Raw genomic sequence first — 23836 nt, 5'->3', positions numbered from 1 at the left:
CAGTCGCTGCGGGGTTTTGAATTGCAGAAAAACGTTAGCGCCGCTCCCGCGCGGCTCTCTGACAGACAGAGGCCGCTGGGCCTGTTTACTGGTTCTGTCAGGGACACTGCAGGCAGCGAGATAACGTTCCCAGCTCTTTCAATATTGTCTTCCAGCTCATCTGGTCGTGAGTCAGCAAGTATTTGTTTGGCATGAGGACAGCTTAGAGGTTTTTTCTAAAAGCAGCTGATCCCAAAGGAGCTGCAGTCACACAGGCACCACTTCACTGGCAGCTTTTGGAAAAACACACAACAAATTCCTGTCTCTTTCCCCCCACAGGTGTTCCCTATCAAGCATAAGCATCTTTCTTGCAGTTTCAAAGCCCCACAAAACTTCCTCCTATGCTACCTGTTGCAGTCTGTTCCTGATCAAGGGATCAACTCCTTCAAGCAGCTGGCCCGAGGAAAACAGCCTCCACTGCCCAGCTGTCTGCTTTTCAAACAGCCAGGCTTCCTCCTGCTTGGGGAGAGCTCCCTTTAACTGGTACTTCAAATTCCTCAAGTTCAGCACAAAACTCCCTGTGACAGTGCAAGAAAGGCAGTCGTTAGGCTGCTAAGCGTGGAAAACTGCCCACGAGCAGGCTGACCAGCATCGCCACACGGCTTCCTTCTGCCGTCGCGGCCCTCTGCCCACAGCAGCCCCCGCGCCCGCAGCTGGGCACCACAGCAGGTGTGCGTCGGGCTCTGGAGACACAAAAAATAAAATGTTAACCGGCCCAGCGCTGCGGTAACGGGGCACAGAAGAGGGCCTGTGCTGAAGGAGCCCGGGACAGGGCAGGAAGGCCGCGCCGGCGGGCCGCGGTGCTTTGATGTACCTGCGTAGGGTGCCGAGGGCACGGGCAGGGCTCTGCCCCTGCTGCCGCCCGGGCCGAGGGTCGGCACCGGGGCCTGCCCGGGGGCAGCGGCCGCCATGAGCGCCCCAGCGCGACCCACAGGGGACGCCAGAGCCCTAGGCTCCGCGCGGCCCAGCCGCGCATGCGCACTGGCACGGCCGCCTCGGGAGCGTATCCTCCCGCTCTCCCCCCCCCCCCGTATAACGGACAGTTCTGCCCCGCCTTCCCTGCGCATGCGCGCTGTTCCTCGCCCAGGCTGGCGGAGCGCTGCGCATGCGCACCGCCCCCTCCTTGCCCCCTCCCACCCTACCGCACCCCCCCGGCGCGGCCCAGAAGCGCGGCGGCCGCCTGGCGGGCGATGAAGAAGGAGCCCGGGGACTGCTGAGCGGGCTCAGGCCCGGCGGGGCTCCCCGCGACCTCTTGCTGCGCTGCCAGCCGGGCCCGCGGGACCGGCGAAGGGGAAAGGCCCGGGCCCTCCACCGGCCGCTGAGGTGAGGGGCGGAGTGGGGCAGGCCGTGAGTGACAGGCGGCTCAGCCAATGGCAGCGTCCTCCTCCAGGCCCCGCCCGGCAGGGCTTTCCTGGCGTTTGATTGGCTGGCGGGCGAGGGGCGGGCAGCGTGGGCCCGGTCCTCGCGGGCCCCGTGGCGGCCCTCGTGCTCGGGCCCCGTGCTCCGCCTGGCCCCGCCCAGCCGGCTACGGCGGCCGGGAGGGGCGCCTACAGTGGCCGGGGGTGGGTTCAAAGGCGGCCTCCCGCCTACTGCTGCCCGGTCCGAGCTGGCCCTGGCTCGGTACCGGGCTGAGGCGGAGGCTGCACTAGCCCGTTGCTAATAGCAGCGAGTACCAGGAATTGCTCCCCCAGCCGTGAGGAAACGGGGCTGGGCACTGGCAGCCCCCGCGGCCCGGTGTCAGGGGCACCGGGCAGGCTGCAGTCGCTGCAGCTCGCACTCGCCGGGACGGCGGCGGTCGGGAGGAGGCGCCTCGCGGCCCAGCCGGGTGGGAATGCCCTTTGTTCGGCTCGGGCCTACCTGGAGGCGGGGGCGTTGTTAAACCGGCGCCGTTCATCGCAGTGAGGCACGGGGCAGCCCGGGGAGGCTCCTCCACCCTCTATGGTTCGCTTGGGTTTTGTTTCCGTCCCTCAGCAAATATGTGAGATCTGCTGGAAGGTATGTCAACTGCTGCATGGTTTCTAGTGCTCCTTATGGCATTCCTCCCTCCTAGAGATACAGATCGCAGAGCTGATTCACTGAGAGATTAGATTCTGCTCTTCAGCTGTTACCTATGATCCATTCTTTCCTCTTATGCTATGCTGACTCACTGTCCAGGTTTTAGCCAAAAAAAAAAAAAAAAAAGGTTGCACAGAAACCCCAGTTTGTGCAACATGCAAACCGGCAGGAGCTTAGGACACTCCTGTTTCAAGCAGAGCAGTGACTCCTGGTTTCTTCATAGTTCCTGTACTTGATTATCTGTCTCTGAAGAAGCAGCCTAAGTCTTGGCTCTCCTGGCGCTCATCCCTGAATCTGGGTCCCTCTGAGGCTGCTGAGACTGACAAAGCTCAGGTGAAACCTGAAAGAGCAGAAAGTCTCCACTCTGGAGGTGAGAACCCCCTGCAACCACGGGTCCCTGCAGGACTGGGGAGGGCTGCCACGCCGCGGAGCTGGTGCGAGAGTGGCAGGGGGTGGGACGTGGGAGGACCGGGGAGTTGCCTCCTTGCAGTGTCAAATTACTTTAATCCAAACTCTCTCAAATGCAGCTGGTCCAGCAGGCGAAGTGAGCTGAGATTTCCCAGCCCAGAGCTCGCTCTCTGCAGTTTTTCTTTAGGGGGTGAGTACAGAAACACAGACATGCACTCTTTCCAGCCCACATCCTGGCGGGGGACCAGTGCATCCTGCCTATTGTTACAGCTCCTTGTGAAAAGGGAGATTAAAGGGAAGCAGCCTTGCTCTGCCTCTCCTTGCAGGCCCTAGTGCAGAGCAGGAATGGAGCTGGGAGAACTGACTCCAGGAAAAATGAGTACTGGAAAAATGTATTGAGTAAAGAGCCTTGAGATGGATGTAGATTCTGTCGGTGACTAAAATACATGGTGCTGCCTTTGGGGAGTGGGAGGTTTAGCTCTGTGGAAGAAGTAGTATATTCACATTTTTGATTATGGAGACCTCTGACAGTTTAAATAATGCTATAAACTCCTTTTATTCTAGAGGCAGTGGTGGTTCCATCTGAGTATAGTAGCTGGCTAGAAGACTTTCTTTGGGGTTTCTGTCCTGCTTTATTACTAGGTATGCTTTTTGCAATGCAGTATTTCAGGGCTATACTGAAAACTGTAAAGGATGGCACTGACTTGTAACCCTGTGCATTTCTCCTTCTGCAGCTGCAGTGCTAGAACTCCTAAACCGATTTCATGCACTTTTTATCTTCTCCTCTTAAAGGATATTTTTGAACCTTTTTTTTCCCCTTAACCTTACTCTCCCTCAGGCAAAACAGGAGAAGTTATCTTTGCTGGGATTTCGGAAGAATGGGGGGCTGTTTCTGGCCATTTGGGAGGCAGCAGGGATTCGATGGTGGCGGCAGCTGCCTTCAGCTGTGCACCGTGGTGCACCTGGGAGCCGTGGTACCCAGCCAAGCTAATCCCCGGGGACGGGAAGCGCCGCATTTAACGTCTCACCAGGCCCCTGCGCGGGGGCCAGCTCTGACCCCCGGGAAGTGCCGCTGGTGGCCTGAGCCGGCGGCTGCGTGGCTGTTGTCACCGTTGGGCAACACTGCGGCGGGGTGGGGGGAGCCGGGCCCTTTAACGGGCGGGCGGGCCGGGCCGGGCGGCGGGGGCGGTGCTGCCTCCATGGCGCTCCGGGACTGGCGGAGCGCGGCCGGGGCTGGCCCGTGTCGCCCCAGCAGAGCCAGAGCCGCCGCCTGCAGCCGGCCTGCCTGGTGGTGCCTGTGTCCGGTGAGATCCGGAGGGCGGGGGGCTGCATGGAGCAGCCTGGGGATCCCTTTGGGCTTTAGCTTGGCTTCGCAGGAGGGGGTATGGCTGTCAGCTGCTGTGCAGCTTAAATCCGGCTGCAAAGATGCCTGATGATCTCAGTCTAATGATAAGCTATTGATGTTAATGGCACGAATGCATCTAAAAAGCTGGAATGTTAACCCTTTCTTTGCCTCTCTTTTCTTTCCTCTGGCATTTGTCTGTGCAGAGGTCAGATGTTTTCATCAGTCCTGAAGAAGCGTGGAGTCAGGACCTGCTAAGTGTGTTGATCTGCTTGTGCTCTGGACCATGGACTCATTGAGAGTTTCCCTAGTGTGAAAATGTCCAGCAGTAACCGGGAATTAGTGATTGACTTTGTTTCCTACAAGCTCTCACAGAAGGACTACAGCTGGAGTCAGCTCGAGGAAGAGGATGAGAACAGGACTGATTTTGCGGTAGAGGCCGGGATGGCCGGTGTCCTCAACGGGAGCCCGTCCTGGCACCCCCCTGCCAGCCACGTAGTGAACGGAGCCGCCGTGCACAGGAGCAGCCTCGAGGTCCATGAAACTGTTCAAGCAGCCGATGTGAGGCAGGCGCTGAGAGAGGCAGGCGATGAATTTGAGCTGAGGTACCAGAGAGCTTTCAGTGACCTCACTTCCCAGCTCCACATCACCCCTGCCACGGCGTATCAGAGCTTCGAGCAGGTGGTGAACGAACTCTTCCGGGATGGAGTGAACTGGGGTCGCATCGTGGCTTTCTTCTCCTTCGGAGGGGCGTTGTGTGTGGAGAGCGTTGAGAAGGAGATGCGGGTATTGGTTGGACGCATTGTATCTTGGATGACCACGTACTTGACCGACCATCTAGATCCCTGGATCCAAGAAAATGGCGGATGGGTAAGAATATTTCTCCCTGGGGGGGTAGCTCCCTGCATCCTGCTTGTTCAAGACTATCAGTGGTACTAGTCAAACTAAAAGCGTGGTAGCAGCTCGCTGTGATGTACCTACTAGCACGTGTCCTAGATCACGCAAGGAGATAAACCGGTGCCTGGCCTTGCCCTCTGTGTCCTTAATGCTTGGCCACAAGAGGGTCAGCCCACTGCGATGAAACAAAAAGAACTTTTATCTAGACTTGTCCTCCTTCATCCCTCTTTCTTTGCCTGCTCCTTGGATGTTACATAAAAGGCAGTTTTCCAAGAGCCTTTGGGAATCAAGTGTCACCCAAGCTTGTCTTTCCAATGGGAGCTCTTGTTCTTGACATGTCCCTAGTGTCATTTGACAGTAGGGAGTGGGGCTTCCTCTCCTGCGAGCACCCAGCGCTCCTCAGGGTCAGCCTTGCAGTCCGGTGGGGTGATAGCTACTTCTTCATCCTAAAGACAGGACTTCACCAGCAAATACAGGAGAAGGCAAAGTGAATCTTGCTGTGGGTCTTCGTCAGTGGGTTGTGGCCCCTTTTGGGCCTGTCCCGGGGCAGTTGGAGCTGTGCAAGCCGGAGCTGAGGCGTGTGGCCAGCTCTGTGCTGGGGAGCTGCTGAATCCTCAGCTGCTTCGTGCTTGGCTTGGAGCAAGATTCCCAGAGCAGCAAAGTCGAGTGTGCTTTCCATGGCTATGCGTTAACATGAATAAGCATTTCTTCAGGAAGCATTCTTGAAATGCCTGCTCTGTCTGTGCAGCGCTGCATGGGACTCTGCCCGTGGGAGGTATATGGCCTACAGATGTCTGAGTTTTCTTCTTGCTTCTGCTTTGGGATCTGAGCGATTCCCTGCTGATGTAACCTTTACTGGTGCCCACTGGAAAAAGTTCACTGTGTCAATTGTGAGCATTTAAATGGTGGAGAATTGCTTTCTTTGCATGTTGGTAAACTGAGGTCTTTGAGCCATATTCAGCTTGGCAGTTGTCAGCAGTTGTCCATCGCAAGACCCCTACAGATGTGGGGAGGGGAGAGGAACCTCTAAGCCCAGCTTTGTGCCGTACACCCGTCCAGTAGAGGTGAGCCACAGGAGCCCCTCGGAGCTCCGCAGCTCCTTGGGCCGGCTTGGCCTCGCTGGCTCTGCCAGGGCCCTTGGAGAGGGGGCAAGTGGGTGCATCCATGGAGAGGGAGTTGTGCCCCCAGGGCGCAGGAATTCCTGGAATGTGGCTGCCCGGGGCACTGCCTGGGTGGGGCTGCTCAGGCAGAGGAGCTCGGTTTCGATTAATAACCCCGGGTCTGCCGGCCACTTCAGCAGGCTGCGTCCGGCCCATTAGCTCTCTCATCGGGTAGATAAACCTGGCCAAATGCTGAGCTCTTCCCCCCTCCCCCCAGCTTTGGCTTTTAGAGCCACAGATTAGTCTTGGAATTGAGTGATCAAATTGAGGTTTCCATGCTGGTGTGGCTGTTGCTGTTAGTGACGGATTGGGTTGTATCCTGGAGACCTAGGCGATAATGCAATCTGATTTTTTTGTAAATGAACTCTCTGGGGGATTTAGATTAAATCACTGGTGGAAAATCACTGGTCCTCGCTTGTGGGGAATGAAATACCTCCTCCCTCTGTTCCCCACCCCCAATGAACTATCACAGTTAAAACTTCATTTTTTTGTGTCTGTCTCTAAATTCATTGTTTGGAGCAAATATTTGTTGAGCAGATTGCAGAAGGGTCAGGACTGCTCCCTGTCCGACCCGCCCACCAGCCCGGGCTTTGAAGATCCCCGCTAGCCGTGTTTCCCACCCTGGGGAGCAGCTTTGCGCTGTGCCGGTAACCTTGAATGGGGCTTCTGCCTCCGCTGCCCGGGCTGCGCTGGTAGCTGAGAGGAGGCCGGGGAGCGCGGTGGAGGCCGCGCTGCCGGGGGGGATCTGCCGCGCCAGCCGCCAAGGTGGGCTGAGCAGGGCGGCTGCTGCCAGCCTGCTGCAGAACCCGACTGGTGCTTTTTGACTTCTCAGCTGTAGCTTTTGTCTGGACTCAGGTTTCCCTACGCTCCTTTCTGCAGGGCAGCTGTGGCCCTTAGCAAAGGGGTGGCACTGTAGCAGCACAGGGGCCACGAGAGCTTGAGCTTGAGTGCCTCGTGTGCGGCCTGTACACAGGGATGCTCCGCTTCATTTTAGCATGATTCCAGCTGCAGAGAGAAAAGTGTTGGCCTGATGCCACTTATTTCTCCCTTGAAGAAGAGTGTCACCCTGTACTTACTGTGACAGAGTCCCTCTCCTGCAGCCCTGTTTGCACAGGGTTATGGCTCCCATTCAGTGCGTCTGAGCTGTTATGCTGGTCCACCCAAACAAAGCTTGCTGAGAGGTGCAGCAGGCAAGTCCCAAGAAGAAGGACACAAGTTCTGGCAGGCCTGCTCTTGGCAGAGACCAGGTGGTTTGCGTTCTGGAGCGTTGCAGCATTTCACTTCCTGGAAAGCCTTTCTGAGGGGGGGAAGGAGTGCGGTGCCACTAGAAGTATCACAGAGTCTGTTGACATACAAAGACTCTGTTTCATTACCCATCAGTGAAGGGAGGTGGAACAAAGTGTGGGATGGCTCCTGGAGTGCAGGTTTGCCTTTGGAGAGGACTGTTACAGCTGCCGTGTGCTGTGCTGTAGCAGTTTTCTTGGGAAACCATTTTCCTGGGAAAAATGGTAAATCCCGCTATCTGATATCAACATGGGTATATTTTGTCCTCTTTACTGGTCATACCTTTGTTTCTTCTCCTTTCCACAGTCTGCCACTGGGAAAACAAACAAACAAGCAAACAAAAAAACCCCGAGGCAGGGATTTAATAACCAGCCCTGGGCCGGAGAGAGTTGCTGCCTGCGTGAGCCATCAGAACTGGATAGATAGGACATTTTCCTGCAGCAGCTACTTCGACCAGGACCAAATTCCACTAGCTGTAAATTTTAAACAGTGAACGCAGTAGTGATCAAAGGAATTGTAGATAACAAATGTGGTGAGAGGGAACACAGGAGGGGGAAACAAAGTGCACTGGAGAGCCTGGCAGGCAGAGAGGTACTGACCACGCTTAGTATGTCTGAGAAAGGAAATGAGCAGTAGTTCTGCTCTGCACCTGACAGAGACGTATCCAAGGTGTCCTGTCCAGCTGTGACCCTCCGGGGGAGGACAGTCCTTCCTTGAAGGCTAAATCCACCTTCCGAGTGGGGTTTGAATACAGTGTTCTGTGGGAGCTTGCAGACAGGTCTGTGGACACAGAAGCAAAGGTTTTCTCGTTTGCAGAGCGTGTGATAGGGACCGACATCAAGGGTCTGTGTTGGACCGGGATTGAAAGCATGCAGCATCTTTGTCACGAGTCTGTAACATCTGAATCCGGACAAACTGGACAGGACTGAAAGGGGATGGACTGGCTGGAGCGACTTCCCATGTTGGTTCTGTAAACTGCGAGCTCTTGGTGGTCCCCTGCCACGTGGGGCTGAGCGTGCAGGGCTGTGCGTGTTGTGTTGCTCTGCAGTGGAACGGAGGCTTGTGGTTCTGTTTGGGGAAAACCCTTAGAAGATGTCAATATAGCAAACTCATTTTCTAGTTTTTTAACTTTTTTTGTCTTGAATGATAAGAAATGACTCAGACTGTGTCATATGACAGACATGCAGCTGGGATTTCATCCTGTGCCCTAGTTCCAGCCTTCTGAATGGTTTCAGGTTTAGAGTTAGACTTCAATTCTCGGCTCTTCAGAAATGCTTTTTGACCTTGTGCCCACACCTGTGGCTGCTACACCTTGCTGCAAAGGGCTCGTCTGGGAGGCCGAGCCTCTCCCTCCCGTGCCAGCAGCTTGTGATGCAATGTTTGCTGGAGGTTAGACTCTAGTGTCAGACTTTAAAGGTAGTCTCTCCACTGAATACCTCGTATATTTATGCAAATGAAGAGTCCAGATCCACTCGTCCAGATGTCCTGGACAATCCTGCCCTGCAACCACCACGTTATCTAGCAGATCCTGGCTGCCCTGGGAAGCTCAGGTCCTGCTGGCTCAGGCTGTCTGGACAGTCTGAGATTAGTGCAAGTTTGAATTCTGCTGCTGTGTTCTGAGATACTGAAAGAAACTCCAGCGCCAGGTGTCCGTGGCCTGAGCCGAAGAGGCGCCTGTTGCGCTGTGTGAGCCACCTCGGAGGAGAGTGGTGTTTTCCAGAGCTTTGCCATTTTGGCATCACCTGAGTGAGTAGCAACACACCGAGTTTCCGGGGCATCCAGGCACTGTTCCTCCCCTTGTAGATCAAAGCCCTCAGTTCCAAGTTTTGGCCAGCACATCGCAAAGCCGACTGTGTGCGAGGAAGTGGGTGGAGATAACCAGAGGATGCTCTTTGCTGTCTCAGAGATGAAGCCCAGCTGGTGGTCTGCAAAGCTTATCTGAGATACAGCTTTTTGCTCTGTCCTCTCTAATGGTTTTATGGTACGTGTCCTTTGCGGCTGAGATGATATCCCCATTGTCACTGCCTGCTTGTGATGAAAAAATACTGCTCTCCCTGCCAGCCGAGTCCCTCGTGTCCCCTTGTAGCACCGAGTGTTCCCCTGGCTCCAGGAACTGCAGCATGATTATGGCTTTCTGCAGGAGCCCAGCTCAGGCTCCCGGGGGCAGGACAGCCCGGCTAGCCGCAGGTAGCCGCGTCGTGAGCGGGGGGATTGTGTGAGCGCTCTGCTCCGCGTGCAGCTTTCTGGCAGCTTCTCCGGCTGCCTGGGAGCTGGAGGCTTTGCTGGAGCGCGCTCCAGGAAATGCCATTGGAATGACTTCCACTGCTGCTTCCTGTCCCGGCCCAGCGCCGCATTCCTGCCGCTAGAAAGTGAAAGATGGAAGGACGCATTTGCAGAGCTCTGTTCCTCACCCCGGTGACTCGCTTCTTGTTTTGGGGCCCTCTGTTTTCCTCGCTGCCTCGCGATGTGTGGTGCGGCCTGATTACATTTCTGAGATCTGTGATTAGAGCAGGCGCCGGGGAGGCCGCGCTCCTGATCTGGCTCTAGGTCTGTCACTGCCGGCCTGTGACTCAGAGCAGCCCGCTTAACCCCGCGCCTCGGAGCGGGGGGAGAGCGCGTCCTGCCCTCCCCGGGGAGCCTGCGAGGGCTCCCATTTGTCAAGTACTTCTGCGAAGAGAGGTTTTCTTTTTTTTTTAAATCCAAACAACCAAGTATCATTTAAAAAAAAAGTCGCATAATTAACAAACTGGTTTTTACTGTTGTGTATTCACAGCTGCTCTGGATAGTGTTAGGTTTCGTGATCGTCTCCTGCTCCCGTTTGAGGCGGGAGTTTGGGGCGCTGCCTGGGCGTCTTCGCCTGTCTCGGCCGAGATGAGCTGTCAGGCCTTGGCAGGAGGGGTGGGCAGGAGCGATGACTTCTTGTTTCCACTGTGGAAGCTGCAGTTTTCCTACATGTCCGGGGTGCTCGGCTGCACCAGATTTCTGGGCAAAACCTGTGCAAAGCTCCTGCGTGGTTTACATACGTGGCTCACCCCCAAGAGGGGGGTCATCCCTGCAGCCCCAGCAGGCGCTAGCGTGGTACAGGCTGAAGGGTGGCGTGGTGTTTCCAGGCCCTTGCCTAGGCTTCTCTCCTTTGATTTTTTTTTTTTTTTTTTTCCCAAGTTGTTGAAGGCTGCAAGAATAGCCCTATCCTGCCGTTACAAGGACTCTCCAGTAGCTATTTCCCTGCTAACGGGGAAGCCGGAGCATTGCCAGGAGGAGCCGGAGAGGGGTGGGGGAGGGACGGCTCTCGGCCATGGCAGCACAGCCCTGCAGAGCCGAGAGGGACGGGCTGGCTGGTGACTCCTGGCACGGCCGCAGACGAGGGGCTGCTCTCGTCCCCTCCGGTGACCCTGGTAGCCGTGGGGAAGTACCGCTGCTGTCACCATGTCACCATGCCTCCTGGGGTGATTCAGCGCCGAGGTATCCTCGCTGCGGGGTGGCTGCTGCCTGGCAGGAAAGCAGCCAGCTCTCCTCCTCCACCCTCCCGAGAGGGATGTTACCCTTAAACACTATTGTTCTGAATGACTAAAGATTAACGCTGATAACAGAGGCATGAAAGGGAAACAGTGTCCCTCTGTGCCAGGGCACTCCTTGATTTGCTGCCCTGTCCTTGGAGAGGGAAAGCGCATTCCTTTTTTCCCAGCCTCCCTGCTGCCTGCCTGGCGGGACGTGCGGGGTGGCATTTGCTGTGCAAAGCATCTCCAAAGTCGAGCTGCTGGACGTCCTTGAGACGCTCAGCACTAAAGCTAAAGGCCGCACTTGCTGGAGACGCGCGCGCTCCGCCGTGCGGTGCAGGCTCTGGTGGGCCGGCGAAGAGGGAGGGGGGTTCTCCGGGACGCACCAGGGCCGCTTCGGTTTGGTCCCCCGGGGTGGCTGCGTGTCGTGGCGGTGTTCGGGTGGGGAGGAAGGCTGCCCTTGGCTGCACGAGCAGAGCCGCTGGGCTGGGCGCGGGTGCGGAGCGCGGCAGAGCCGTTAGCAGATGGCCCAGCTGGGGCCGCGGGGAGCAGGTGTGGGTTTCGGGAGGGCACCGTCTCCAGGGACGGCGGTTCTGAACCCGGGAGGCTCAGAGGCAGAGCGCGGGCTGCCGCGGCTCGCACGCCGGGGAGCCGTGACCTAGTTGTGCTGCAGAAATGCTCACTTTATTTCTTATTTTTAGGTATTTTGCTTATTTTATCCTCATGTTTAATTTAGTTGGAAAGAAAAGAAGCGCACGGGCTGAGCAGCGCTGGGAAGGACTGCCTCCAGGCGGAGACGCCCGCGCCGCTCCCCGCGCAGCCGGCATCTCCAGCCGCCCGTGTCTTCTCTCGGACACGTGCTCACGTGTACCAGCCCAGCGCTGTCTCCCAGGATCTCTTTAATGGGAAACCCAGCGCTCCCCGTGCTGCTGTCTGCCTCCAGGGCAGCGAGGGAGGGAGGAGCGGGCAGAATTCAGAGCGTTAACCAGAGAGGCTCCCGTGGCCACTGGGATTATTTGCACGTTGTGCTGTACTGGTCTTTCTTCCTGCTGCTAATGGGAGCAGGGAGCCAGCTGAGCGTGGTGTTGAACCTACGAGCTGCGTTTCAGCAGACATTATACTGGTTACTATTTCGATAGCTGTCCCTGCATTAATGCACCGTGCCCAAGGAAGGGTAATAAGCTGTATTTGAGAAGAGGGAAGTTTCAGGGGTCTGTTTGACTCCCTTGGGGAGAGCTGCTTGAATTTATTGCATTATCCTCCTTTGTGCTCAAGCTTGTGTTTCAGCTGTGTCTGCAGACGTAGCTTCTGACTTAAGTAGATCCAATTAGTAGCTAGCTTCTGGCATCAGTATCCTGCTCGGGGAGATGAGCCCTCGGGACGCAGAGCCTGCTGCGGGAGGAGGGGCCGGTCTCCGAGCTCAGCCGTCCCTCGGGCCGGGCCGGGGCTCCCCCTTCTCCCCGCGGCCACGGCTCCGAGGCCAGGGCGAGCGAGGCAGGTGTCCCCTGCGCGGGGCTCGCTCCAGCCCCGAGCAAAGAGCAGCCGGGTTCCCTCTGCCCTGTATCGCTGCCAGCCAGGTGCTCTTAGGACTGAAATCAAATACTCCAAAATATGACAACTTGGCAACACGCAGGGGTTTTGAGCGAAGAGCTGTCCTCTCCGGTGCAGGGTGAAGGGCTCTGCGGGAGGTGAAAGGCAGAGACCGGGGCACTCGTGGGGCCCGGGGTGGATTTTGTTTGAGTGCAGCTGACGCTGTGCTTGGCAGGAGCGGGCAGTGGGATGGTGGTCTGCGCTTTGCTAGTTCTGGAACGATCCTGGTCCCGTTTGCACGTCTCTGTGCTTTTTGTCATCGCATGTGCTGAAAGGGGCTGGGGATCCTGCAAGTGCTCCTGTGCAGGAGGAAAGGCTGGTGGCAGTACGTGACGTGAGCCTGCTGTATGGGTAACTCGTGGCTAGCTGGCTCATTTGGGGCGAGGATGTGGAAGCTGGGTGTGTATGTGGCCCTGGGTATTTTCTGGGTGACATATAACTTGCGTATTAAGAAAATGAGACGTTGCTACCCACAAGTCAGCAGTCATACCAGTGCCGCAAGCGCTCGCATCCTGTAGTGGTGTGGCTCACGAGCGTGCCGAACGTGTCGGGGGAGCTAATTGCGTTTGCTAGACCAACTGACCTCGTCTGGAAGCTGCCAGCAGCAAGCGATCATTTCATGCACCCGCGTGTTTGGGGGAGCCCAGAGCAGAGCTCAGTCTCCTTCGTGTGCCGTGCTGCGCTCTTGCATTTGCTGCATCAGCTCCCTGTGCTGCTTCCTCTGCTCAAGTCAGCAAGGATTTTGCTAAAAGTGACTTCATATGAAATCTCGAATGATTCAGCCTGTGGGCTAACAGGAAGTGAAAACAGAATGAGCACATCTTCTTCCTCTTCCTGCCCCTCCGCCCTTTCCCCTTTTCCATTCAAGTGGCATGGAAGGATTGTAGCAGCCTTGGGAGACACTCAGGCTGAAGCGGGAAGCGGTGGGCTTTGGCTGGTGCTCCTCTGGGATGCCGGAGAGCCAGTCTGCCGTCCCGGTGACCCACCTCCTCCGGGACGAAGGAACCGGGATGCCCTGCAGCCAGGCTGGTTCGGGAAGCGCCTGGCAGTGCCGGCTTTCCCCGAGAGCGGGGCCGGAGTAAGGTTCAGGGCCTGGCTGAGGGCTGCTGAGAGCTGAGGATCGCCCAGCGCTGCCCTGGAGAAGAGGGAACTCCTTTCTGAGCTCGCACTCGGGTGCGCGTAAGCACATGGTGTCCCTTAGCACAGGTTTCCCCATAGTTACACAAGGGCCTGATTGCACAGGAGCTGCGTAATGTTTGGGAAAAGTTGTGACAAGGTGACAACTGAGCTTTGTTCCCGGGGTGTCGCAGGCACGGCAGGCTGTGGAGAGGTGCTGGCCCTGTGCGGCAGCTTGCTGAATCGCTCGGCTCCCCGGCATTGCAGGCTCCGGATAAGCGTGCAATCCAGGCGGGAGTCTCGCCTGCCCCCAGAGCGTGCCCCTCGCACAAAAGGCAGGCGGCCGTGCTGCCCGTCGGGCTCAGACACCATCTGGCCAGCGAGGAGAAGCGTCAGAGAGACCGTCTTCCCTCGGACTGTTCCGCTTAATGCCCTTTGCAAAACAATCCCATTCCCAGCAGGTGCTAATCTCCTGAGTGGATGCGGCTCGGCCTGTGTTCTTTGCTGTGCCTTTGTGTCGAGGGCGTTTGCCTGCTCTCCTGAGCGCGCCCGCTGCTGCGCTCGGCTTCGGCGCCGCCGGGACGCCTCAGCCCAGTTAGTTCTGGGAGACTCACTGATGAAAGATGGATGCAAGTAGATTAGTCATTCGCACCATCTCCTGCTTTAACACACATTAATGTTTCAGCAGGTTTCTGAAACGGAGCAATTCCCTTCTCTCCAGGCTCCTGCCGTGCGCAGCAGTCCCGTGGGACAGGGAAGGGGGTCACAGCTGTCGTCACAGCCCCTTTCCTGGGTTTGGGAGATGCTGGAGTTGTGCCGAGTGGTGCAGGGCTGCTGTAGGTTCCCTGGAGCTGGTGATGAAACCAGTCTGACAGGACGCTGCCGCAGTGAGGATTAAGGCCGGAATGTGCTAGTGGAGGTTTTTTTCTGCTTGGAAAAGAGCCGGCTCTGGCTCTCACGTACCGCAGTCCTGTTTGTTTGACGTCCACCCCAGTACCCCGCTAGCGCGGCAGGGACAGCCTCTGCGCCGTCCCCAGTGCCGGCTGGGACCAAGCAGCTTCAGCTGAGCGTGTGGCTGCCGAGGGGTGGGAGGAGAGGTGGGGATGCGCTTGTTTAACCCTTTCCAGTGTGCAGTTGCATCCCTCGAAGTGACAGGCTTCCCGGCATGCAGGCCTGCCGCACAGCCAGCGTTCCCTGCCCTCGTCGTTGGGATTAGCCGGCTGCTTCCCTGCAGGTCGCTCTTTGCAGGACAGCTGGAGCTGGGTCCCTGGAGCGCCAGCACCTGCAAGCCAGCGCGGCTGTCCCCGGCACTGCTCCCGGTGCCCGGCCGCGCCGAGGTGGAGCCACGGGCCGGAGCACCAGGGCTTGGAGCAGGAGCAGCTCAGCACGTTTCCTTGGCACGGCCTGCCTGAGGCGGGGGTCACGCTGTCCCCCCAGGCCCCACGCTCCCCGCAGCGCGGCGTGGCCGGCGCAGCCGTGTTCGGTGTCACTGCTGTCCCTCTAGGGCCTGCGCTCGAGGCAGGGTTAGGTTGGGTTAGGGCCATGTGCGCGTACAGGAGCCTGGGGGTCGGATGCTCTGGTGGAGCAGGGCAGGCAGGACCTCCCGGCGGTCTCCTGTGCCTTGGCAGTCACACAGGGACGCGCTGCACCGCGCTGTGTTTACAGGATTCTGGTGGCAGCCTTTGGGAATATTTCTGTTTTCAGTTTTTCTGAAAGATCTTGCTGCCTTTTCCCAGTGTGCTTCACCTGCAGGTCTGTGCATGCTGGTCCCAAGCGGTGAGCTGGCAGCCTGAAGGGGCTCTGGGAACACGTTGCTGTCGATGCCGGGCTTTGTTTTGGTCTGCGCTGTGCTGCTGCCTTTCTTTTTCCACGCTTGTCTCGCTTCCCTCAGCACAAAGCTGTTTCCAGCATCTCATTAGCGAATGCCTGTTCATGCAAACGAGTCCAAGCCTGGCCGGTGGCTGATGTTCGACCTCTTAACTGTAACTACAGCTGTGTTACTGCTAAGGTGTAACAGAAACAGCGCCTTGTTTTCAAGTGAAACATTGCCTCATGACCACAACATGTGGATCGGGAGTCAGATGCTGTGGATCATGCTGCTGACTTTTATGCAACTCTAAGCAAATCACTTAACCTCTCTGCACCTCTCTTGATCTCCCTGGGAATAATATTGACTTACTCTGCAGGAGGCTTTGCAGAGCCAACTAATTTTTGGTAAAGCACATTGAGGTTCTTGTGTGGGAAGTCTTGTACGGGCTGAGCTGGTTGCTGGGGTGTCTGTCTCGGAAGGTGTGTTCTTGTACATGAAAGTGTGTTTCCCCAGCAGAGCTGCCGAGCCTGGTCTGGGCCGGCTTCCTCCCCGTGGCACGTTGTGTGCCGAAGGGGTGGTCGCCTCCGCCGAGCTCTGCCGTCTCCCCGCTGAGCCCAGGGTGACCCTGCAGCGAGTCTCCCCGTCTCGGCCTGCTGGAGGGGGGCTGCGGTGGCAGTGGGGACCCTTTGGGGCTGGGGATCGAGTGTGCAGTGAGGCTCCGTAGCTCCTGCTGGAGTCACTCAGAGTCTCCGTGTTGAAGGTGGACCACGTGCCACCGGTTACCGTTCTTAGGCTGGTTAGAGCCCAGCTCTCCTTCCCTGCTATTCAGAGCTTCAGGCTGGTATCCGAGTGACCGCCAGACTCTTCCCTTCTCCGTGCAAGGGAAGCCCCGAGTGCCCAAACTCCCGCGTTCCCCTGGCAGCCGATTGCGTCCCCTTCCCGCTCTGCCCTGGCTCAGAACAGACCAGATGGGGATTAATTGCTCGCATCTGCTTCCTTCACCTGCCTGCATGGTTCAGTGTGACTTGCTGAATCCTCTTTCCCCAAATGTAGCAGCTTATCTTGAAAGAGGAACTTGGTCTGCTTCACTTGCCCTGAATAGGATCTAGCAACTAAGATCCTCCTGCTCGGGCGGCTGGTGGTGGTTCAGCCGGTGCCGGTGAATGAAACCGGCCGAAGCTCTGACATGGAGACCAGCAGCAGGCTGAAACCTCAGGTCTTCCCCTTGCTGCTTTCAGGGCGGGATGTGGCCGCTGTCCCAGCTAAACCCTGCCTCTGAGAGATCCACTCTTCCCCGTGAGATGGAGAGCGTTTTTGGTCAGACAGAATCCTGTTTTCTGTCCGCTGCGCTGTCATGTAACACAACTGATCAGTGTTTAAGAAGCGGCTGCATCTCCCCTCGGAGGTGGCAGCGTTTTGAAGTGGTCGGAATAAACGGCTGTCCGCTATGGTGTGGGTGTTTGTTTAAACTGCGTTAGGTGCCTGGAGAGTCTTTGGGCAGCTGGTGCCCAGGCGGGAGGCCCTCAGCGCTGCAGAGCCTCACCTGCCCGCGGGCTGGAAGGTGCCGGTGGAGCGCGCGTTGGGAATCCGGGTCTCCAGGCCCCCCGTCCCCCCGGAGACTGGCACGCGTCACTGGGAGGGAGCCTGCAGCAAATGTGGCCGTGGGCTCAGGCAGGGAGGTGTTATGTCCTTCACCAGCACCGGAGGAGGAGAAGTGAAACCTAGGGATTGCCTTTCATGTAGGCATAAGCTCCTGCTGTTTCCCCATCGCCGGCATCGGAGCATCCTCCTCTTGGATGCGTCTGTCACCCGGGGGCGGGAAGGGGATGTGACGGGTGCTGAGAGCCTGTGCTGGAACAGCCTGTCCCGTCCGGGGGCGGAGGAGGCCCGTGCAGGCGCACAAAGAGGGCGATTGAGACCGTAACGTGCTGTTGCTACCAGAGTCCTCCTTTTGAGCAACTCAGGAATTCCAAATATTTCCTCTCAGATAAAGGTGACGGGGAGGCCAGAAATATCTGGACGTGTCTGGGCAAGCCTGAGATCCCAAACACAGGACCGCAGAGGTCAAAATTAGTACTCGGCGTGCTGGGCTTCAGGTGCAGAGCAGCTGAGGCACGGGGTGGTGTGGGAACGGAGCGAGCTGCCTTTCCCTAACCTTCAGCCTGCTCCCAGGATAAGGGGAGAGGATGCTTTTGTCTGTTTTCCCACTCTCCCTGTCCTGGGATCGCTGAGCTATTCCCAGGGGACACATCTGTGCTTGTAGTTCTGCAGCCACTGAGCTGTCGCTGGCTCCTCGGGGGGAAAGGCTCACGTCCACCGGTGCCGGGCAGCCTGGAGCTGCGTCTCCAACCGCCGCTGCTGTGGTCCTGCGGGAAGGCGAGGGGTGGGTGTCCCCTCCCCTCCCTCCCCCCACCAGGCTCTTGTGCTCTTCTGCGCCTGTAGCACCCGATAGCTCTCGGTTCACCGTGTGCCATTTATCTCTTGTTCAGCAAACACTTCCTTTTCTCAGAACTAAGGGCCCCAAAACAGGCTTCTTGGAACTGGCTTTGCCCAAGCTCCGGGGCACGTACCAGCGAAAAGGTAGCGCAGAGGGTCAAACGCGGCCCGCAACCGCTGCCCCCGGGGCTGCGTGTCCTCCGCTTCCCCTGGCGTCTGCTGCTGCTGCGGAAGGTGCTGCAGGGCTGCAGCACCCACCAGAAGAGCCCATTTCTCCTGACTTCCCTCCCTGAGCACTTTGTGCTGGCCGAGGAGCCACAGGACAAGGGCACCCTAACCGCTCCGCCGGGAGAGCCTGGGCGGCCGGCGGCATGAGGGAGCGCGGCGGCGGGGGCGGCCGGCCCTCGGCACGCGGCTGCACCTCCTCTCCGCGCTGCGGCGGGGGCCGGGGCAGCGGCTGGCAGGTGCGGGGATGCGTTTTACCCTTCTGCGGGTTTCCCAGGCGCAGAGCCAGAGCCGTCCAGCTGGCTTCCCCCAGCCCACCTGCCTCCCTCTCCCCACGCTCGGTTCTGCGCTTGGTCCTGCTAAAAGGCCTGGATGCTGGAGCAGGGCTGAGGGGGGTGACGGGGGGGCGAGGGGGGCCCTGCCCCGGCCCTGCTGCGGCAGGCAGCAGCCTGGGAGGCAGCGAAGGCTCCAGCACAGACCGATGTTATTTGGGCAGTCAAGGTGCTCCCAAACCAGGCGTTTTTGCACAAGCCTGTGTGTTCTGCATGTACACGTGCCCCAGCTCTCCCGTGTCCCCTGTCCTCCCCAGCCTGCTCTCGGTTCGCTGCCGCTTGCCATGTTCTGTCACTGCTCTGTTGCTTGTCACCATGTATCAGCAGAAAGGTTTCCTGTGCCGTAATTAAAAATATCCCCTCCTTGGCGTTGGAATCGGCTTCCCTCCCTCTCCTGCAGTAAATCACTTGCCGTTTTGTGGCTCCTTGACCTTCTTCCTGGGACAAGGGCCGAGTAGCAAGCTGGCAGTCGCCCTCCTTTGTGTTTAAATGGCTGCCATTAAGGCATTTTGAACAGCCCTGCTAGGCGGGATGCCGTCAGCTCTCCAAAGCACAGGTATTTACTGCTGGCACAACGGCAGCGTCTCGGGTGGGGAGCTGCAGCGAAGGCCGTACCGTGGCCCTGGGCGAGCGCCTGGCCGGCGGGGCTGCCGAGGGGGCAGGAACCATCACCCTTCTCTCTGGGCGGCATTTGCGTGCGGCTGGGGCCTGTCTGCTCCTCCGACACGGAGCCGGGACACAGCCCAGCACCTCTGCGGGCCAGCGCTAGCTGGCAGGGAGGGGAAGCCGCGGCCTTCTGCTGCCCTGGGAGGCGATGGGGCTCGCTGGAGCGGCCGTCGTGCCCCTGAAGGAAGCTCGGAGCGGGGCTGCGACGGGGCCGGGCCCTGCCGCGGGCTGGCAGCGTGCGGGTTGTCAGGGTGCCCCGTCCCCGGGCTGCTGGTGTCCCCTCACAGCGGGGCAGCGTTGGTGAGGGGCGGAGGGGTGAACGGCGGTCGGGGGCGGCGTGAGATCCTGGAGACGGGACTTCACGGAAGGCAAAGAGCTTCGAAGGACAGCAGAGTGGATGGGGCAGGGGCAGGTGCTGAAATACGGAGATCGCCTGGGTATTATTGAAGTGCTTGTTGTGGGGGTTGATAACTCTGGGGCTGAGGATGCTGCACGGAGAGGGGCTAAGGCAGCGGGGCAGTGGAGGAGGCGCTGCTGGGGCAGGCGTCGGAAAGCCCATGGACTGCTTGTACGTGCTGTGACCAAGACAGATTTGCCCTTGCAAATCCCCTGTTTCCCTTATCCTATAGAAAAGGGATCGTTTTACGTCTTCGCGTGTAAGAGGCTCACCCAGGCGCCGGTCGGTACCTGTCCTGGTAAAAGCTACGTGAGGAGGCCAAGGTGTGGAGACGCTCTGCAAGCCGTGACGGCGCAGGAACCGTCTGGGGTGTTTTTCTGTGGGGACTCGGGGACCGGCACTGCTTTCCCAATAGCAGCAGAGGGGCAGTTGCCTAAAGAGCCTCTCGGTCCCCGTGACGGACCCCGACCCCCCCGTGGATCCCGTGGCAGCAGCCATCGCGCGTCGCGGGGGCCGTGGGCAGCAGGGGAGGCAGCTCCCTGCGGGGCAGCAGGCCGGACAGGCCCCGGGGTGAGGTGTGACATGGGCATGGCGTCAGCTGGGCTTATCTCTGCTTTCCCAGAGCAGCCGGATTACTGGAATTGTATTTATTTATCAGGGAGCAGGGACCTTGCTGGGAAGATGGGCTCTAGGTACAGCACAAGCAGGCTCCTGGGAAAGCGGCCCCCGTGCCAGGAGCTGCCTGCACGCTTCCCCCGAGGGCTCCCAGGAGGGCGGCCGTCCCCGGGGAGGGGAGGTGCACGGCGCTGGCCGTCTCGCTGCACTGTGCCGGTTTCTCCTCGCCGTGTGCTCGGTGTGCGGCGGGGAGGAGGACCTGCTTCCTTAGCGAGAGGAAACAAAGTTAGCCTGAGCCGTCCTGCTCTCTGGCCTGCCGAGTTGGAAGCGGTCCCTGAGGCCAGAGCTGCGCGGCTCCGTAGCCCTGCTGTTCCTGCCGGGCTCTGATAAACCTCGGAGGCGCTGGGGTGTAAAGTTCCTTCCTTTGTGCTGTCTGCCCGGTCGTTGAACTTGGCTCCCTCCTTGCACTGCAAACAGCGCGTGGCCCTTGGGCCGGAGCCGCTCACCTCGCGGCGGTGCCGGGGCTGTGGTGGACAGCCGGGTCCTGGGAATCCCGGCTACCCGCTTAGCCGTGTGGACTCGAATGCAACTGTTCAGCAGCCGTTTAAAAGAAATGGTTCCCATCGAGTTTTCTGTGTAGCACCAGCCTCAAACCACCTGGGCCGCCGGTCTGCGTTGGAAGAACCTGTCGAGCAGCGAAGCAGCCCGCTCCGCCCCTGGCCTGCAGCCAGCGTTGTGCTTCGCCCGCAAAACCCGGGCGACGCGGGTCTCCGGGCTGCGAGGCCTCCTCCGGCCGAGCACCGGGGGCCTGGGGATGGGGGGCCTCGGCGGGCAGAAGGGCCGCGGCGATCTGCTGCACCGTGGCACTGTTAAATCTGCCCGGTTCCTGCCGTCGCCGGAGACGGAGGGCTGGGGAGGAGGTCAGCTCAGACGGGCCGGTCCGGAGTGACTGCATTCCTGGCTGGGCTCGTGTTTGGCCCCGTCTCCTGAAACTCCGGGGAAGGCAGGAATCTCTCCGCCCGGGATGGCTGGCTTCGCAGCGATGACTCGCGAAGCTGAAATGCGAAATCCAGAGCGTGTTGTGGAGTAACCCGCCGCGGCCCGGGCTGCGGGAGCGTTGCCTTGCCGGGGTCTGGCTGGGGCAAAGGGAGGTGGGGGATCTGCTCTGGACCCGAAAGCCGCGGGGAGACGTGGTCTCTGCTCGTACTGTAGCCATAGGCACCAGCTGCACTGCTGCTCCCTGAGACCTCGGCAGTGGAATAAAGCCCAGCTTTTTCCTGCTGCAATGATTTCTATCGCACTTTGATGCTAATTTTAGAGCGCCTAGAGCACGTGATGCATCTTCTGCCCTGCCCTCGTGTTCTCCTCGCAAATCCCTTCTGGCATCCGCTTCTCTCATGACTGGTCCTGTGCTTCCCTCTTCACCCTGTGTGCATGATTCAGAGCAGGGAAGCACAAGGCTGCTGTCACCCGCTCCGTCCCCACCGCCGCTTTCCTGCCTGAGGAGCCTGGCAGCCCCAGGCCTCCCGCTCTCTCCCCTTGCATCTCCCTCTCCCGAATGTGGAGAACGAGAGCTGCAGAAGGCAGCAGAGACGAGGCAGCCGGAGGAAGGCCCGCAGCCTGGCCCAGAGATGCCGCGAGCATCCTGCAGATGTGTGTGATCGCAGGGTGGCACGTGCGGGACGTCTCAGCCATCTCCAGCCTCGCGGAGGAGGTGGCCTAAAGGCGCTTGTGCCAGGAGACAGCCCTCTCCGTGCGGCCGGGAGAGCCCTTCCCCGCGGCAGGCCGTGCCGCGCCGGCCCTCTGCTCATGCTCCTTCTCGTCCCCGCAGGAGCGGTTCGTGGACCTCTACGGGAATAATGCTGCTGCTGAGATAAGGAAGGGCCAGGAGACCTTCAACAAATGGCTCCTGACCGGGGCGACCGTGGCAGGCGTGCTTCTGCTGGGATCTCTGCTGAGCCGCAAGTGACCTGCCGCCGAGTCCGCCCGCCGCCGGGACAGCTGCGCCTGCACCGCACCAGCCACTACACTCCGCTCCCCAGCACCGTCACCGCGGCGGGGCAGCCCCGCCGCCTCCCGGGCCGCTGCCCGCTCCACGGAGCTTCCCAGCGCCGCCAGCTCCTCTCCTTGTAGCCTCTCTTATTTACCGTTCCGTTGTGTTTTAAAGGCGCCGAGACCGATGCAGCGCTTCGGCCGCCAGCCCCCAGCACCGGGGCGATGCAGGCAGCTGGGGGCAGCGCTGGCTCGAAGGTGTCCCAGCCCCGCAGGTCCTCTCAGTCCCTTCGAGGAGAATAAACAGACTTATTTTTGCATGTGTGAGTGCGTGCGTGTGTGTAGATGTCTCACTAATATAAGGTTCCCTACCCAGAGCGAGGGCGCAGGCGCTGACCCCTCCGGCGCGTGCCGTGGCCCCGGCTCCCCGTCCTCCGGCCGCTCCCGGGTGTAGCCAGGACCAGCGTCAGGCCCCGGGCTGTGCCGGCGCGGCGGGATTCCCCTGCTCCCTCTTCCTCTGAATGTAGATTGCTGTGGGCAGCGCGTGGCCCCCCCCATGCCCCCCCCCCCCCCCCCCGGTCCTGCCCTCCCCACGCTCGCTCCGCCAGGGCCCGGCGCTTTGCTTTGCTCTTAAAGCGGCGCAGGCGGGCAGGGAGTGCGCTCGTCCCGGCCCCGGCTCCAGCTGGGGCGAGCGGGGGGGCGGCCCGGGCGTGGGGCAGGAGGGCCAGGGTGCCCGCGGCACCGGGGGCTCCGGCGAGCCCGGGGCGGGGGGGGTGCAGCGTCCCGAGCGGCTCCCGGCCCGCGCAGGAAGGGGCAGCGTGGAGGTGGGAGCCTCCCCGGGTGGGGGGGGGGGGAAGCACTCGGGGCCAGCGAAGCTGCTGGCTGCTTCCCAGCTACGAGCAGCCGTGCCTGCCCCGGCCCCCCCCCCCGGCCGTAGCCCCCTCCCCGGCCGTGCTCCCCGGCCCCATAGCACAGGCAGAGGGGGCCCTGTCCCCGCGGCGTGGCTGTGACGGGTGCGTGCTGCGGCAGGGTGCCTGTCCCCCCCACCCCACCCCCCCCGCTCCGCCCCGGCCAGGGCTCGGGGGCCGTGGGGGGGGGGGGGGGGCCGCGGGGGTGGCGCTGGGGGTGGCTCTTGCAGCAGCCCCTCCTTGGCGGGAGCCACCGGGAGACCCGGGCCGTCCTCGCGGCACCTCTGTACATACCGCCCGCGCTCTGCTGTAAATATCCGAGTAGTTTTTATTCATTTGTGAATACTCTAATGCTATTTTTGTTATCTGTATGTCTGTATTTATGTGTGGTGCCGTGCTCGGCGTGGGGGCCGGGGGGGGGGGTGTCCGCGCGGCCCCGGGGGCCTGCCTGGCCCTGCCGCCGGCCCCCCCGCGCACCCCGCGTAGGACCCGCTCCCCGCGCCGCAGGGCAAGCGGCGACTGCTTCGGTTTGCAGGTGGAGGTGAGGCCACTAATAAAATCTGTCGTTGGAGCTGCCGGTGGTGCTGTGGTCCTTCCGCGGGGCGATGCGGGTGCTGGGCCGCGGCCGCTCGGGCATCCTGGCCCCCCCGTCCATCCGTCCGTCCCGGGCCGGGCCCTGCGGGTCAGCGCGCCCGTCCTCCCGCTGCAGCCACCCCCCGAAGCCGGGCGCTGGGGGCAGGCGGTGCCCGCGGGTGCTGCAGTGCTGCTGCAGCACTGAGCCGAGCCTAAACCCCCAAACTGAAGAGAAGCTGGAGCCGGGAGGGGTTTGCCCGGGCCTCAGCCATGCCGGCATCACGGCACGGCACTGACGGTGGGGAGACGGGTGGGGGTCCCGGTCGCCCAAAGGCTCAAACGCAGACACGAGGCCACAAGCCGGGCGGTCCCGGGGCCCTGGTGCAGGGCCGGGGACGTGCTGAGCCCCCTGGGGACGTGCTGAGCCTCCTGGGGACGCGCCGGGCTCAGGCGGGCGCTGGGCTGCTGCCCCGTGCATGGGGCACCAGCTCCGC

The 23836-nt window shown here is 60.2% G+C and overlaps 1 protein-coding gene across 4 annotated transcripts; it reads left to right on the top strand.

The window, feature by feature from the left end:
* Window positions 1-1152: 1152 nt before the first annotated feature.
* BCL2L1 (BCL2 like 1) lies at window positions 1153-23340 on the top strand. Of its 4 annotated transcripts, none has more exons than XM_026107036.2 (6): window positions 1153-1362; window positions 2318-2464; window positions 2622-2692; window positions 3067-3144; window positions 4051-4714; window positions 21701-23340. In XM_026107036.2, exons 5-6 carry the CDS (start codon window positions 4163-4165, stop codon window positions 21836-21838), a joined length of 690 nt encoding a protein of 229 aa, XP_025962821.1. In that variant the 5' UTR covers window positions 1153-1362; window positions 2318-2464; window positions 2622-2692; window positions 3067-3144; window positions 4051-4162; the 3' UTR covers window positions 21839-23340. The 4 variants fall into 4 exon arrangements, with proteins under 4 accessions (XP_025962821.1, XP_025962820.1, XP_025962822.1 ...); XM_026107035.2 differs by lacking the exon at window positions 1153-1362 and adding an exon at window positions 1531-2034; XM_026107037.2 differs by lacking the exons at window positions 1153-1362; window positions 3067-3144 and adding an exon at window positions 1531-2034.
* The last annotated feature ends 496 nt before the right edge of the window (window positions 23341-23836 follow it).

This window comes from Dromaius novaehollandiae, chromosome 16 (genome assembly GCF_036370855.1).
Source record: "Dromaius novaehollandiae isolate bDroNov1 chromosome 16, bDroNov1.hap1, whole genome shotgun sequence".
Taxonomy (NCBI): domain Eukaryota; kingdom Metazoa; phylum Chordata; class Aves; order Casuariiformes; family Dromaiidae; genus Dromaius; species Dromaius novaehollandiae.
Note: the sequence above shows the minus strand (reverse complement) of the source record. Positions and strands in the feature narration are given on the sequence as shown.

What these genes read in the sequence shown, in the direction of transcription:
- BCL2L1 (XM_026107036.2), top strand. Translation starts at nt 4,163, where the DNA reads ATGTCCAGCAGTAACCGGGAATTAGTGATTGACTTTGTTTCCTACAAG. An exon ending in TCCAAGAAAATGGCGGATGG is followed by an intron (nt 4,715 to 21,700) that starts GTAAGAATATTT and finishes TCGTCCCCGCAG; the next exon opens with GAGCGGTTCGTGGACCTCTA.